Source organism: Lynx rufus, unplaced genomic scaffold (assembly GCF_022079265.1).
Source record: "Lynx rufus isolate CCGP_SWC_20201006 ecotype Redwood Valley unplaced genomic scaffold, mLynRuf1.p SCAF_5, whole genome shotgun sequence".
Lineage (NCBI taxonomy): Eukaryota > Metazoa > Chordata > Mammalia > Carnivora > Felidae > Lynx > Lynx rufus.
Genome location: NW_025814867.1, coordinates 5,840,884 through 5,855,785, shown reverse-complemented (window position 1 = coordinate 5,855,785; position 14,902 = coordinate 5,840,884). Strand labels below are relative to the sequence as shown.

The 14,902-nt window shown below is 47.2% G+C and overlaps 1 protein-coding gene across 1 annotated transcript in view; it reads right to left on the bottom strand.

The window, feature by feature from the left end:
• The window catches only part of ITGA9 (integrin subunit alpha 9), a 345,722-nt gene that overhangs the window by 33,801 nt on the left and 297,019 nt on the right, over positions 1-14,902 (bottom strand). Inside the window, exons 24-25 of the mRNA XM_047099700.1 lie at positions 5,399-5,524; positions 3,466-3,585 (exon numbers count right to left, since the gene is read on the bottom strand). Coding sequence (XP_046955656.1) covers positions 3,466-3,585; positions 5,399-5,524 — 246 coding nt within the window. The remainder of the gene's footprint in view (positions 1-3,465; positions 3,586-5,398; positions 5,525-14,902) is intronic.

The following is a 14,902-nucleotide window of genomic DNA, read 5'->3' as shown; positions in this document are numbered from 1 at the left end:
AAGCAGGACAGGCGGGCAACTGGAACATTCGGCAGCCCACCTGTGGGGGTGGCTGGGGCTCTGCCAGCGAGGTGACTTGCAGTAGACCCACCCACACTTCCTCAGTCTGCCTGCCACACAAGGAGGTACGTATCAGATGCCAGCTCTGACCCACTTCTGGTAAAACCTACCCCCCCCCCCCCGAAAGTGAAAGCAGAGGACCCTCTCAGAGAAAACAGTTCCCTCTGCTCATCTCTGCCAAAGAAACCACAAAGACCCTCCCGGGAGGGCACACGGGGAGGCCACTTTGCCTGCTTCACCTGGGAGGTATGCGCTAATTATTGTCCCTTTTTTTTAAACGGCAGCGAAACCGATTTTCAATGCTTCTGGGAAGCTTGTCACGCAAACGAACCGCTCCCGTCAGCTCTCCTCTAGCAGTAAATACTTCTGTGTGCGAATAATCTTTTACCAATTTAACAGTTTCGTAAATGTGTGGTTTATTCGCAACCTTGACTAATCGTCACTGTGGATCCTCATAATCACAAGGATAATAACAAACGATGGTGGTAATTGTCAGAGTTAAAGGCGGGGCAGATGAACAGCCCGCCCCAGGACAGGCCTCCCTGTGGCTGGAGAAGGGCACTTTCAGAGCAGTCTGAATCCTCTGATAATTTAAAAAGTCAGACCCTGCATTTCAAAGGAAAACTAGTTAAGATCAAAACAATAAAACCTCAAATTCCCTTGTCTGGGGCTGGACCTTGAGGTCAAAGGAAAATAAACACAACTGGAGGCCCAGGCCAACCTCAAGGCTGGAGCGGCTCCATACCCTTAGGGAGGCCAGAGGGCTCTGGGGCGCCTCGTCTGGTGCTCACTCCCCAAGGGAGGTCATGGCTGGCTTCAGGGGACTGACTTTCTGCGTTTCAAGCTCTAGGAGCAGCTGGGGACCCATCTGGTTCCAGGGACCCATCTGGTTCCAGGGCAGCCTCATTTTAGGCTCTCCTCTGCACCTGAAATTTCTGGCTTCTGCAGAAAGGGCACTTTCAGGGAGACTGATCATTCAGCACCCACACACGACACCCCACGGCTGTCTCTCAGGGCACAGACTGGACTTGGATGGTCCTTGGGAACGGCGGTCAGTGGGACATGATCCTTGGCAAAGGGTTACCACTGGCCACTGACAGGGAGAGTCACGCAGAAGGCCAGGCCACTGAGCCGTATACACAAGAAAGGCCTGAGGCCTTGCAATTCAATTAAGGACAAATGACGGAGTGCAAGCGGCAAACATCTGGGTTGAGGGTGCAGGAGGAATCAGATTGGCTTCCCCCCTGCCGTCCGTGCCCGGATCAGGGCTTCGTCGACAGTGACGAGTGTGGCGTGGGGAATAAAACTGTCACCGGGGCCATTTGTCAAGAAGACGAACGGGACAGGTAAGTATACGGAAGCCTAATCTTTCAGCCTGACCCAGGAGACCCACGCTGGGAAGGTACTTCCTGCGATGCGGGGCTTCCAGACACGCTTCCGGAATCACAGGACGGCCACTGGGACTCTAGCTTTCGCCTGGTCCTCTCCCAACGCTGTCCCTTTTCTTTTCTTTTTTTTTGTAATTTGTTGATTTTTGAGAGAGTGAGTGGGGGAGGGGCAGAGATGGAGGGGGAGAGAGAGGGAGGGAGGGAGGAAGGAGAGGGAGAGAGAGAGAGAGAAAATGAATGAATCCCAAGCAGGCTGCCCATTGACAAGCGCAGAGTCTGAGGCGGGGCTTGAACTCACAAACCATGAGATCAGGACCTGAGCCAAAACCAAGAGTCAGATGCTTAACCCACTGAGCCACCCGGGTGCTGTCCCCCACCCCCCAACGCTGTCCTTTTTTAAGGGAGAGGAGCAACAGGGAAACACTGCCGGGAGAGCCCAACTTGCCCCAAACTAGTTTCCCTGCAAAGGAAACCAAGGAAAAGAGAATTGTGCGCAGCTCTCCCTGGGCGTGTGGGGGCCGCACCAGTCACAGATGGAAAAGTGGGCGAAACATCTTGAATCTCTCGTGCCTGTGACTTCTCAGGTCAGCATGCTACTGCCATGCCTAATTTAAAACTAACATTGGGATGACTTTTCTAAAGATATTCATTCAGGTTTATACCGACTAACACACACAGTTTTTCCAGAGGAAAATAAATAGAATCTCTGTAGCTAACACGCATATTTTATTTTATCTTCCCAAGTGATTCTTTTAAAAGCAGCTGGTTGGCTGTGGCCTTTCATACTCCACAGCTCTTATGTTAAAATAAATCGAAGGGAATTTGTATGATATTTTTAGAGAACCGCTAATTCACTGACTGAGGTATTTTTAAATGAGCCACTTTTGATAAACTCATAATAGCAAAGTGACCTGAAGATCAAAAGTTGGACTTCCCTGAAATAAAGTGTCATCTAAACAAAGGACTGGCAAACTACCACCCATGGGTCAAATCTGGCCCTTTGCCTGTTCTTGTAAATAAAGTTTTATTGGAACACAGCCATGCCCATTCATCTGAGTATTGTCTATGGCTGCTTTCACAAGACAATGGCCAAGTTGAGCTGTGACAAAAGACTGTGTGGCCTGAAAAGCCAGAAATATTTACAACTGCCCTGTCACAGAAAAGGTGTGCTGACCCCTGATCTAGCATGGGAGCTTGTCAGAACGACAGAATCTCAGACTCAGCCCCCAGGAATCTGCATTTTAACAAGGTCTCCAGGGGATTCTGATGCAAGCTGAAGTCGGGAGAAACTTAAATGTGCAAAACAAAACACCCGGGGAGCTTATTAAACTGAAGGATGCTGGTTCAGGAAGCCTGGGACGGAGCCCAAGATTCTGCATGTCTTTTCATTTTTCTTTTTAATTCCACATTTCTAACAAGATCCCAAGTGCTGCTGATACTGTTGGTCCTCAGACCGCATGTAGAATAGCAAGGGTCTAGTGGCCCCCACCCCGACCCCAGCATCTTCCTGCAGCGAATTACCAATGGCACTGGCCAGAAACGTTTTAAAAGGGGCAGGCAGTGTTTCATGAGAAAACCTACTCCAAGGCTTTTCTTTTTAAAATCTCTTTTTTTCATTGCTAAATAAAACTGTTTTATTTTATTTTTTTAAGTATAATTTATTGTCAAGTTAGCTAGCATACAGCGTATTCATACTGGATATCACTATACCTAATAATAATACCAATGTTTAAAAGAATTTTTTTTAATGTTTTACTTAAAAAAAATTTTTTTTACATTTATTTATTTTTGAGAGACAGGGAGAGACAGAGTGTGAGCAGGGGAGGGACAGAGAGAGAGGGAGACACAGAATCCGAAGCAGGCTCCAGGCTCTGAGCTGTCGGCACGGAGCCCGACGCGGGGCTCGAACTCACGGACCGTGAGATCATGACCTGAGCCAAAGTTGGACACTTAACCCACTGAGCCACCCAGGCGCCCCTATAATACCAATGCTTTTAAATGAACCGAAGGGCATTACCTTCTTCAATATTTCTGTGTTCAGCAGCATGTAAATGTCTATAGTACGACTTTCTTCTTTAGCAAGCGCGCTAAGGTTACAGTGCATTGTTAGGCAAGAGATTCCTGGTTTTTCACAGTCCTGAGAAGAGAAATCAGAGAACTTTCTTTCAAACGGTATTAAGAACAAAGACAAATGCGCAGCAGTTTATGGAGCAGAGGGCTCCATGAGCTTCTATTCTGGTGACTAAAACAATCCTAGGCAGAGAATTCCAAAGGAAGATCGTAATCATTTCCTTCTTGCCACCAGAGGGCAGTGGAGGGATTTCCTGCCCCTGCGGGCACCAGAACACGGCTTCAGGTCAAGCAAATGGGAAAAAGCCACTCACTGGTTTACACTACCCAAAAACTGGATTTCACAGGGACAGATGACTGTTTTCAAAAAGACACACATCTACGTATTCCAAAAGAATTTTTCTTCTCAGTTTTGAACACAGGATGTTATTTCCTGCATTATGTGATCTCTGCCTGTGCAGTTGGCAAACACACTTTCGTGCTCCTTTTCCAGGCAGAGCAAATTAGAAGGCTCAGAAGTCATATCATGACTCAAGAAAACACAGGAGGAAAGAAAAGCACGTTTGACCAAGAAAACACGCGAACCACCAACAGACACCTAAATTCCAAATGTAAGTTACAAAAGAGGAACTCTTCTCTTTCGTATGGTAGAATCCAAAACGCACACACCTTCCGGCATGATGTTTCGTGGCTGGGGAAAAACTGCCAGCCGCACACAGAGTTGTGTCTGTCAAACAACGAGACATCACTATACCTAATCATGCTAAGGGCTTTTAAAAATAGTTGTATCATCAGCACTAGGTAAGTTAAAAACAAAACAAAAAACAAACCAAAAGAACCCATAGTGCAAGAGGCAAACAGTCCTCCTTTTTTTTTTTTTTTTAGGAAAAAAGAGAAAAAGAAAAGTGAGATGTGCCCATCCTGAAATAATACGCTAAAGAGATATAACCAAATATATGGGGAAAGGAGGCTTGGGGAAGGCATATAACTGTATCTTCAATACCTTCACTTAAAAAAAAAATGGAGGTATCACTTACATAGAGTAGATGGAATAAATCTTAAGGGTCCCCCTTGATATATTTTTCATGTTTATACCCAGATCAAGGTGTGGAATAATTCTGGTACTGAAGCAGGTTCCCTCATGCCCTCTCCTGTTGACGTTCCTTCAAATGGAACCACTATCCTGAACTTCATTACTATTGCTAGCCTTGGTTTTTCTGAACTTCCTATAAGTGAAATATTATACTATGTGTGCTTTGGCTCCAGCTTTTTTCAGGCATTATTATGTCTGTGAAATTCGTTCCTGTTGTGGCGTGGGGTAGTGCTTTTCACTGCTCTGTAATATTCCCGCATGTGGGGCTACACCACAATTGTTTACCCATTCTCCTGTTGATGGGGATCTGGACTGTTCCCAGCTTTGAGCTCTAAGAAGATTGCTGTCAACCTTCTTATCCATGTCTTTTAGGGCACATAAGTACACATTTCTCTTGGGGGTCTACCTCAGAGTGGAACTGCTGGGTCGCGGGATATGGAGATGTTTAGTTTTAGTGGAGACTGCCCAGGAGTTTTCCCAAGTGGTTGTAGAACCATCAGTCTTGATTAGACTCATACTCGTTGGAGAAATGTTTTACTTTGTGCTTGGTGGGTTGCAAGGGTTTTCCCTTTGCCAGGCAATGGAATTTGGAATGTAAATTTAACACTTTGATTGAAACCTCAGGCTGAAAAATAGGACTTGACCACAGTCCTTGTGACTCTAGACGTCAATTGATCAAAACCAGATTTGGAAAATAATAAATGCCAAATAGAAAACTAGTCTATCTCCTACTCGCCTTCCTCGTGAGGACCACCCATGTTAACCCAACCAGTGAGCAAATTCTTACCAAGACTTTTCTTCCAGACTTTGTGAAAAAGGCAAATATCGTATGGAAGATATTTTCTTGCTCTTGAGGGATGATGCAGGGGGTTGGGTTTTTTTGGAAAGAACAGTTTCCCTTCTCTTGGCCCACCTGAAAGGGAAAAGAAATCTGTCACAGTGGTCCATCCCAAGAATGAATTATGAACCTGGAATCCCTTACTGCAAAGTCATCCCTTCCCCCTTGACCATCCTCCAGCGGACAATATTGCTGCAAAGCTGAAGGGTGAAAGTAGTACCATCAACGAGACCAGATAATCCGAAGTCCCTAAATAATTGAGATGAGATGGCACGCAACATGCGAATGAAATGTCACTAGGAGACGGTAAGACTTAAGGAACAAAATAAACCTTATACTTCATGGTTTCCAAAGCACATTTATAAGCATCCCGGTAGCTACTCCTGGAGATGAGCTTTCACGCTCCTTGTCTGGAGGAGGAAAATGAGACTCAAGTTAAGTCCTTGCCAGCAATCACAGAGTCTAGAACCCAGGTTTTGAACCCAGGTCTTCTAAGACCAAGCATTCATGCATGGTCCACTGCCAGAGGTTTTCAAACTGTGTTCCACAGAATACCTAGGGTGCTATCAACCCCCCTTAGTCATCTCCCTAGAGAGGAGAAGAGGCATCCAGCAGGACTTCTCTGGGCCCCTTTCTCTGCTCCAACTAGAGAATGACCTATAACGTCATTTAAAATCAGAGTTCTGTGGGGCTCCTGGGCGGTTCAGTCGGTTGAGCGTCCGACTTTGGCTCAGGTCATGATCTCACGGTTCGTGAGTTCGAGCCCCACGTCAGGCTCTGTGCTGACAGCTCGGAGCCTGGAGCCTGCTTTGGATTCTGTGTCTCCCTCTCCCTCTCCCTCTGCCCCTCCCCTGCTCGGCCCTGTCTCTCTCTCTCTCTCAAAACTCAACATTAAAAAAATTTTAAAAACAAAACAAAAAACAAACCGAAACAACAGCGTAAGCCTTCCATGGTGGTTTCTTTAAGAATAACACTATTTTTGATGCCTAAATTGAGGATATGGTGAAAAAAACAGACTTCTTTACATACATCATTACATAACCCTGCTTGTCGCTGAAGACCGGACATAACTTAAGGTCAAGTTGTAAAATTTGTAATTAGTGATTCATAATTTAGGACTGCGTTTATAATCCCTTTTCTAACCAGAATCATCTGTTTAAATCAAACTCTCTCATTTTTTTTTTAAATTTTTTTTTTCAACGTTTATTTATTTTTGGGACAGAGAGAGACAGAGCATGAACGGGGGAGGGGCAGAGAGAGAGGGAGACACAGAATCGGAAACAGGCTCCAGGCTCTGAGCCATCAGCCCAGAGACTGACGCAGGGCTCGAACTCATGGACCGCGAGATCGTGACCTGGCTGAAGTCGGATGCTTAACCGACTGCACCACCCAGGCGCCCCAAAACTCTCTCATTTTTAAAGCTCCTAAGGAAAATATAGTGTGTCTGAATTTATTCAAGAATGTTTCAGGGGTGCCTGGGTGGCTCAGTCGCTTGAGCATCTGACTCTTGGTTTCAGCCCAGGTCACGATCTCATGGTTCGTGGGTTTAAGCCCCACATCCAGCTCTTTGCTGACAGTGCTGAGGCTGCTTGAGATTCTCTCTCTCTCCCTCTATCTCTGCCCCTCCCCCCCCAAATAAACATTAAAAAAGAAAAAAGAATGTTTCAACTTCCCATTCACAGTAGGGAGCAAAACTTAACATTTTTACATCAAGAAACTTCTAACTTAAGCCAACAGTGCTCATCTTTTAATAACAAACTATAGAATAAGATCCCCAAATTTGCTGCATTAATCTCGATTTTATCTTTGGTGTAAACACATATACCAGGATTTACTATAATATATCTGAAAACAAATAAGATGGTCTAGTTCCTCCAATTCATTATTACAAAAGAGTGTGCTGCCTTTACAAATCTCTCCTAGTTTAGGACTTCTTATTCTTTAAGAATATCTCATAATTTGGTACGGTCTCAATTACTTTGTTTGAACCACAGAATCTGGGAAGATACATCAGCCTGATTCAGTCTCAACCAGCCCTGGTTTTGGCTGCTTTTCGAGGTCACCAGAGGGGATTAATGGGAAGAAAGCAATGGGATTTAACACAGATTTGGGAATTATTCTTCGGAGCGAGTATGGCAACCTGCGATAACTATTTGAAAGTCCCTTTTAGAAAGCAAAACACAGGTCCCTGATGTAGTGAGGATCACGAATAATCACGAGACAAATGCGAAAAACCGTTGCAATGTTATGGAAATGGGCATTCATGGTTTGCAAAAAAAATTTCAATAAGAAGCTTGGATTGAAAATGTACTGCATTCCCCGGGGCATCCGGCTGGCTCAGTCACTAGGGCATGCAGCTCTTGATCTCGGGTTCGCCAGTTTGAGCCCCATGTTGGGTGTAGAGATTACTTAAAAATAAAGTCTTTGAGGGACGCCTGGGTGGCTTAGTTGGTTAAGCATTAGACTCGGTTTGGGCTCAGGTCATGATCTCATGGTTCGTGAGTTTGAGCCCTGCACGGGGGATTCTCTCTTCCTCTTTCTCTGCCCCGCCTGTGCTCAAACGCACACGTGTGTGCTCTCTCTCTCTCAGAAATAAACATTTAAAAAAATTTTAAAAAGTGGCTTTGTCATGATATATGCTGATGTCAAAGGATGTATGTGTGCATAAAACCATTTTGTGAGATGTGCAAATGGGAAGAATAATGTAAGTTGACATATTATTCTTAACGTAATTTTAAGAATGCAACTGCGTAGTTAGGTTAAATATCGTGAGTCGAAGTTATTTAATTCGCGTTTCTAACTTCTTTTATTGAGGTAAAATTTATATTCACTAACACGCACGGATCTTCAGAGTGTAGTTTGATGAATTCTGACAAATGAAGTCACCCACATCACCACCGCCCCAGTGAAGGTACAATCTGTCTCTCATTCCAGAAAGTTCCCTCCTGCCTCTTTCCAGTCCAGTCCCATCCCCCACCTCCAAGGCAACCCCATTTCTGATTCCTATTAAGCTGGCCCAAAGAAGTGTTGAATGCACCTCATTAGGGAAGCGGGGTATTGTGTTATCTGGGGGTTGCCCTCTATTTAGGCACGGAGGGCACACGGTGGGTGGATGGAACGCATTTCGTTCACTGAGCATTTGAGAATTTGCATGTGTTGTGCTCATGTTCCTAATTCCACTCGTTTCTCATTCTGAAGCATCCTCCACTTAACCTGTTAGTCTTCTGGAGCGGACATTCGCGGAAAGGTCACTTCGAAAACCGGTCCTGCTGCAGCCCCGGGGCGCCTGCATGCCTCTGCTGAGAGGGCGGGGCCTGGCCACACAAACACTTTGGTCTGGGTTTAGAGACACGGAATCTCTGAGTCTTGTGCGATGCATTTGTCCCCGATCGAAATCAGGCGTGGAGGCAGAGTTCCTCCTGGCTCTGCGAATTGGTGCTTTGGGTCTCTAGGCTGGGAGAGGAAGGGCAGGAACAGAGCCCCAGACCAGCCAAGTTGGCTACCCTTGGGTGCAAGGAGCCCGGCACTGTGAATACCCCCAAACAGGAGGAAGCCGGGAGGCAGGGCGAGGGGGTGAGCACCAGCCGAAGCCTCAGCGCTCAGCCTTGGGCGGCCTGCGAACAGGGTGCCGACAGCGATGCGATGTGACCCCGTGTGACGTCTGATCTGGCCCAGGGGAATGTGGAGAAGGGAAGTGGAGACTGAGTCTGTGTTGAATGAAAATCTCAGCCAGTTGTGCTCCCGACTGTGGTTACACGGGAATCACTTCAATTGGGGAAAATGACATTTTTCGGGGAGGTTCAGGGTGGTCCTCGTTCAAAGGGAGATCGAAGGTTGCTTGGTGCTCTAATGGGTCTGATTCCGATCGCCTAATCCTGTTGCCGATGTGCAGATGTTCCCTCAGCTAGAACTGAGCAACCCAGTCCCTGTCCGGGTCGTGGAAGGGCAGGATTTTTCTATGTTGGGTAGGTTCGTATGCAACAGCCACGACACTACCTAACACGTGTGCAGGCTCTGAGTGCTTTACACACATTAGCGCGTGCAGTCCTTGCCCTGGGAGGTGAGTGCTATTACCATCCCCGTTTTGCAGATGGAGAAACTGAGAGGCAAGGGGAGGCCGGAGGTCCGCCTGAGGTCTCTCGGCTGGCAGGCCATCAAGCTCCAGAACCGGTACTTATAACATGTCCCTGCCTCTCAGGTACAGAGGAGGCTGGGGCTGGGGTGGCAGTCATGCACAGGCACAGGTGGGGGGAAAACCAGACCTTCCTGTTCCTCCCTTGATCAAGAAGAAGAACACACTAGCTCAAAGTCTGGGAGGCCCAGAACCCTTCATCCTGACCCATTTCTGCCACTGGGGCCAAAGACTGACTCCTGGCCAGAGTGTGGGAGATAAAAGCGTCTGTTGGCTGAGAGGCCAGGCTTCTCCATGCTGTCTCGGCCTGGAAGGGGAACAGAGCATCCTGGAATGTGGTTTCTGGGAGGCAGCTTGGAGATCACGCCGTCCCTTGGCCTCAGCTGACAGATAAGGAACCACAGGCCCTGAGTTCCAGGACTTGTCCAGGTCATGTGACTGGCTGTTGGCGGCAAGAAGCACCCAGTGAAGGCCCAGAGGGCCTTGGGGGGCACTCGACAGCCCCGGGCGTTGGCCCGAGCTCTGCCTGCTAACAGCTGCCCGTTCGAGTCCCCGGGGTCTCAGCGTCCTTGTGTTCAATTAGGGTGGTCGCCTAGGTGGTCACTAAGGTTGTCTTCACCTGCTTATTCCATACTTTGAGGACCACCCGTGCCTTTTGTAAGAGCAGGGGGCCACCTGATCTCACGTCATGTAGGTAAGCAATTGCCGACATCCCCTACTCCCAGCTTGGTTGTAAACACCTTCTTTGCATACTTTTTTTAAAATGTATTTTGAGAGGTGGGGGGAGGGACAGAGAGAGAGAGAGGGAGGGAGGGAGAGAGAGAACCCCAAGCAGGCTCAGCGCTGTCAGCCCAGAGCCTGACACAGGGCTCGAACTCATGACCATGAGACTGTGACCTGAGCTGAGATCGAGAGTCGGACGCTTACCAACTGAGCCACCCAGGTGCTCCCTCGCCACTTCTTTGCTTAAAATCAAAGGGAAACGCTGTTTTCTTCCTGCGTTGCAGACAATCCAAACACCACGGCGCTCGTGTCCAACAGATTCATTTCTGTGGCTGGCCAAGGACTCTGTGGCCATTGCCCTCTGCTCGTCCCTGCCCACTCAATTCTCATCTATTTTCCAGACCAGCCGAGTCCAAATGCTTCCCATGACACGGCTGCTTATCTTCCAGGACCTCTGGGAGCTGGATGAGGCCCATGTCTACTGGAATGTGAATAACAGGTCTTCACCAAACACACACAACAAGGACGAGGATGTGGGCCACAGTGTCAAGGCTGGATTCGGCCAAGGCAGCTAATGAGGGTTTTCTGCTGGCATTTGATCTCCTTTACTCCCCTTGTCCGGACCCCAAAGAAAACATTGTGTGAGTCAAAACCAGGAGATGGTGGTGATTTGGGAAACTGTCAGGAGCCCAAGGACAATGTGGACATCACTTGGTGGCAGAGTCCGAGTTAGCCTCGGTCAGGAGCCTCTGTGGTCAGAAGCCTCTGAGGTCCCAGGCCCATCTGAGGACGAAGTGCTTGGTACACTTGGCGCGGTCTAGCCAAACCTCCCTGCATAAACTACGGGGTTCAAAGTATGAATCGGGACAATTCCAAAGGCCTGATGCTGCAAAAGAGAGTCCGTTACCATTCAAAGGAACGTCTAGAGCTTTCACTAAAGACTCTCCAGGCCGTGGTGGTCTGATAAAGGGGTTGGAGAAAACAAAGCACTCCCATGTTGTGGCCTCAAGAGAGGGGCCTGCCTATGGTACCTCTGAGTTGTTTGCTGACCTAGAGGTAGAGAGAGGACATAGGTCTCTCCTGGGGTCCCAGAACAGAGCCACCCTAATGCAGTTCTTGTCCCTGGGCCTCAAGACCGGAGGGACAGAGCAGTCCTCCAATCTGTTTTCGGAGTCTCATTCCCCAAGCGTATCACCCTCGAAATCAATCCCAGCTGCTTACGGCCCCATCCCTGTGCGGAGTTCAGATATAAACAGGAATTACGCCAGCTAACGTGGGTACTATTCTAAAAGTTATGGGGGTGCCTGGGTGGCTCGGTTGGTTAACATCCAACTCTTGACTTTGGCTCAAGTCATGATGTCGTAGTCATGAGATCAAGCCCTGAGTCGGGCTCTGCAATGAGCGTGGAGCGTGCTTGGGATTCTCTCTCTTCCTCTTTCTGGGCCCCACCCCTGCTCATGCTTTCTTTTTTGAAATAAATAAACTTAAAAAAAACCACAAAAACCATTAACAGCTATGGCACATACTGAATCCTCATAGTACCCATGCATAGAAGGTGCTGCTATCAGTGGGGTGATCATATAATTTATTGTCCAAACGAGGATATTTTCGAGAGGGAAGTGGGAGACTTAATCAGATGGATGAGCAAGACAGAGACACATATCAGGGATGTGCCAGGCAAACCGGGCCATCTGATCTCCTTAACTTTCACTCCTATTTTACAGATGAGAAGACTGAAGCCCAGAGGGCTTAAGCAGCCTGTCACACACCTAGATGCTTTGATTACGGAAGGAGTACCATCTCCAAAGCTTCCCCCAGGATGCCCCCTTCCTGTTCCTCCTTCCTTGGGCCCAGGCTGCAGAGCCTCTGTCCCCCACACGCCCGGGCCCTAATCTCATCGTCCGCTCTCTCACAAGCCCTCAGAAATGTTTCCCTCTACCGGCAGTCGGCCTGTCATGATCTGCATTCTTGACTCAGAGGAGGTAGTGCTTCATGTGGATCTTGGAAGATAAAGAGAACTCCTAGAGAGCAGAGTGAGAAGGGGAAGGCAGTTCCAGGCAGGGACGAATAGCATGTGCAAGGGCACAGAGGTGCCAACAGCAGACTTGAACTAGAGAGTACCTATGAGTTCAACATGGCTCACGCACTGGACGAATGTTGGGTTGCGGTGGGCAGAAAGGAGGCAGTAGAGGTGGGCCTTGACACAGAGGAGGGTCCTGCAGACAAATCTCAGATGGAGGTGGGACAGCCACCTAGAAGGCGATGAACAAGTCTCAAAGTGAAGGAACCACTTTTCACCCGGGGCGTGTGATATTACTGCAGATTTTTAACAGGCTAAGGCACAGACATCCCCTTTCTACCAGAATCAGCCCCATTTCTTGACCATTCTCCAGCTGGCTGGGGTCCAGGGATGGGAAAGTTCACCAAAGTGTCCCTGGCTTGATGTACAAAGTGAACTGCCTTGAACACAGTACACAGCCGATAAAACAGAAACAGGGGACCAGATCAGCAGGGGAGCAAACTCAATGACATTAGTGCTCCCTACGAAAGATGCTCAGAGTCTTTGCCAACGTGGGTCTTAGATGAAGTTTGATTCGAAAACTATGTTTGTTGAACTGACTCGGATTAAAGAGGGCACAGGTTCATTTTTGAATAACACGTGTTTCACGTTAACTCACATTCATCTGTTAATCAGTGACTCTGTGTTCTCTGTTGCATCTTGGGGTCACTTTTCTGTATCATGTCCCACCAATCACAGCGGATGGCAACTGGGTAAACATGACCCGTCCCCTGACTTGCCACCCGCTCCTCTGGATTCACACACCCCTGGAGTTTGAAAACCCAGAGAATGTTTCGAATGCCTGCTTTGCTAATTCAATTACCCACTGCCCAATCTCGGAACCAAGTATCAAAAGATAATAGGCCCCTTCTGCCACAGGAGGCAGAACCTTCACCGCAGTGGCTTTGGTGATACTAATTTTAGGACTTCAAGATTGGAAATAAAAATGGTACTCAGAAAATGTTTGAGAAATGATACCCACTGGCTACTCAGGCTGACCTAAGAGGTTTACTAACAGAAAGATACACTGAAACTATACCTTTTCCATTCAGCAAAATATAAACTGATAGACCATCTTTCCTCCTATAGAGCTCTTTATGTTATGCCTTAGGTTAAATCACGTTGCTCTGATTCACTATTATTTCTTGGTGTTGACTGAAGAACGGTACAAGAGGCTAACATTTTACGAACAAATCTTAAAACAAACATTTTCACGTATTACCAGTCGTTTCAAGTCTTTGCAAGAATATAGACCCAGAATAACACAGAAGAGGCTGGCTGCCCAAAGGCTCCGTTCATTTACCTTGATTTTTCAACTGCAAGGACACTATTGAACATGAGCAGAGAAACCGCTAACAATCCTGGGTAGTTCCTCCTAACAGATAGATCTAGCTTTATGTAACGAGTGTCTTTGAAAGGTTGGAAACAATTTTTGTGTGCATGCATCATTTCATGCGAAGGAAGGGGTTCTCAAAGGTGTCCTTTGGTAGACCCTCCCGGAGCACGGATTCTTCTGCTTTGCGAAAAGGGCCCTCTTGCTTATCAGTTCAGCAAGTTCTGACTTTCCGATATTTACCTCTGCGTGGAGCTAGACACTTTCTGTGTTCATACGGACACACAGAAAGGACAGACACTCTGATGATCTCAACAACAGGAGGTACGTTAACATGAGGTGCTGACTTTGGCCAGTCCCTCCCAGCCTGCATCCCCAAATGAAGCGAATACCCTGTGTCTGAACCGAAACAGCTAAATGAGGGCCTAGCGGCCTTCCATAAAACAACAGCCCGCCTCCAGACTGGCAGTGTTGGGGATGGAGCAGGAAGACGAGGGGGTTTAAGAATGATCTGGTGTCGTTTAATTTTCCAGACAGGCAAAGACGGTTACTTTTAAAGAGACTGAATGGGCAAGGGGCATTAAGGAATCTACTCCTGGAATCATTGTTGCACTATATGCTAACTAATTTGGATGTAAATTTTAAAAAATAAAAAAAAAAACAAAATTAAAAAAAAAATAACCAATGGAAAAAAAAAGAAAAGAAAAAAAAGAAAAAGACTGAAAAGATCATAATGTTCACTCTAGATATCTCCTCTCTTTCTAATTAAAAATTATCCTCTAAATAAAATGCTATCTTCTTGGGGCGCCTGGGTGGCTCAGTTGGTTAAGCGTCCAACTTCAGCTCAGGTCACGATCTTGCTGTTTGAGAGTTCAAGCCCCAGGTTGGGCTCTGTGCTGACAGCTCAGAGCCTGGAGCCTGCTTCAGATTCGGTGTCTCCCTCTCTCTGCCCTTCCCCTGCTTGTGCTCTGTCTCTCTCTCTCTCTCTCTCTCTCAAAAGTAAACGTTAAAAAAAAAAAAAAAAAGCTTTCTTCTTCCCACTCCCCATGTCACCCGGCCTCAGCTCCCATCCCTCAAGGCCGCCACCACCACAGTGAAATGTCAGGGTGTTACAGAGAACAAAACTGAAACAGGAAATCAAGGGGCAAAGCTTCAGAACCAATCTTCCAAAGGAAAAGGAGAGCATAATCCATTGTACAATGTGAC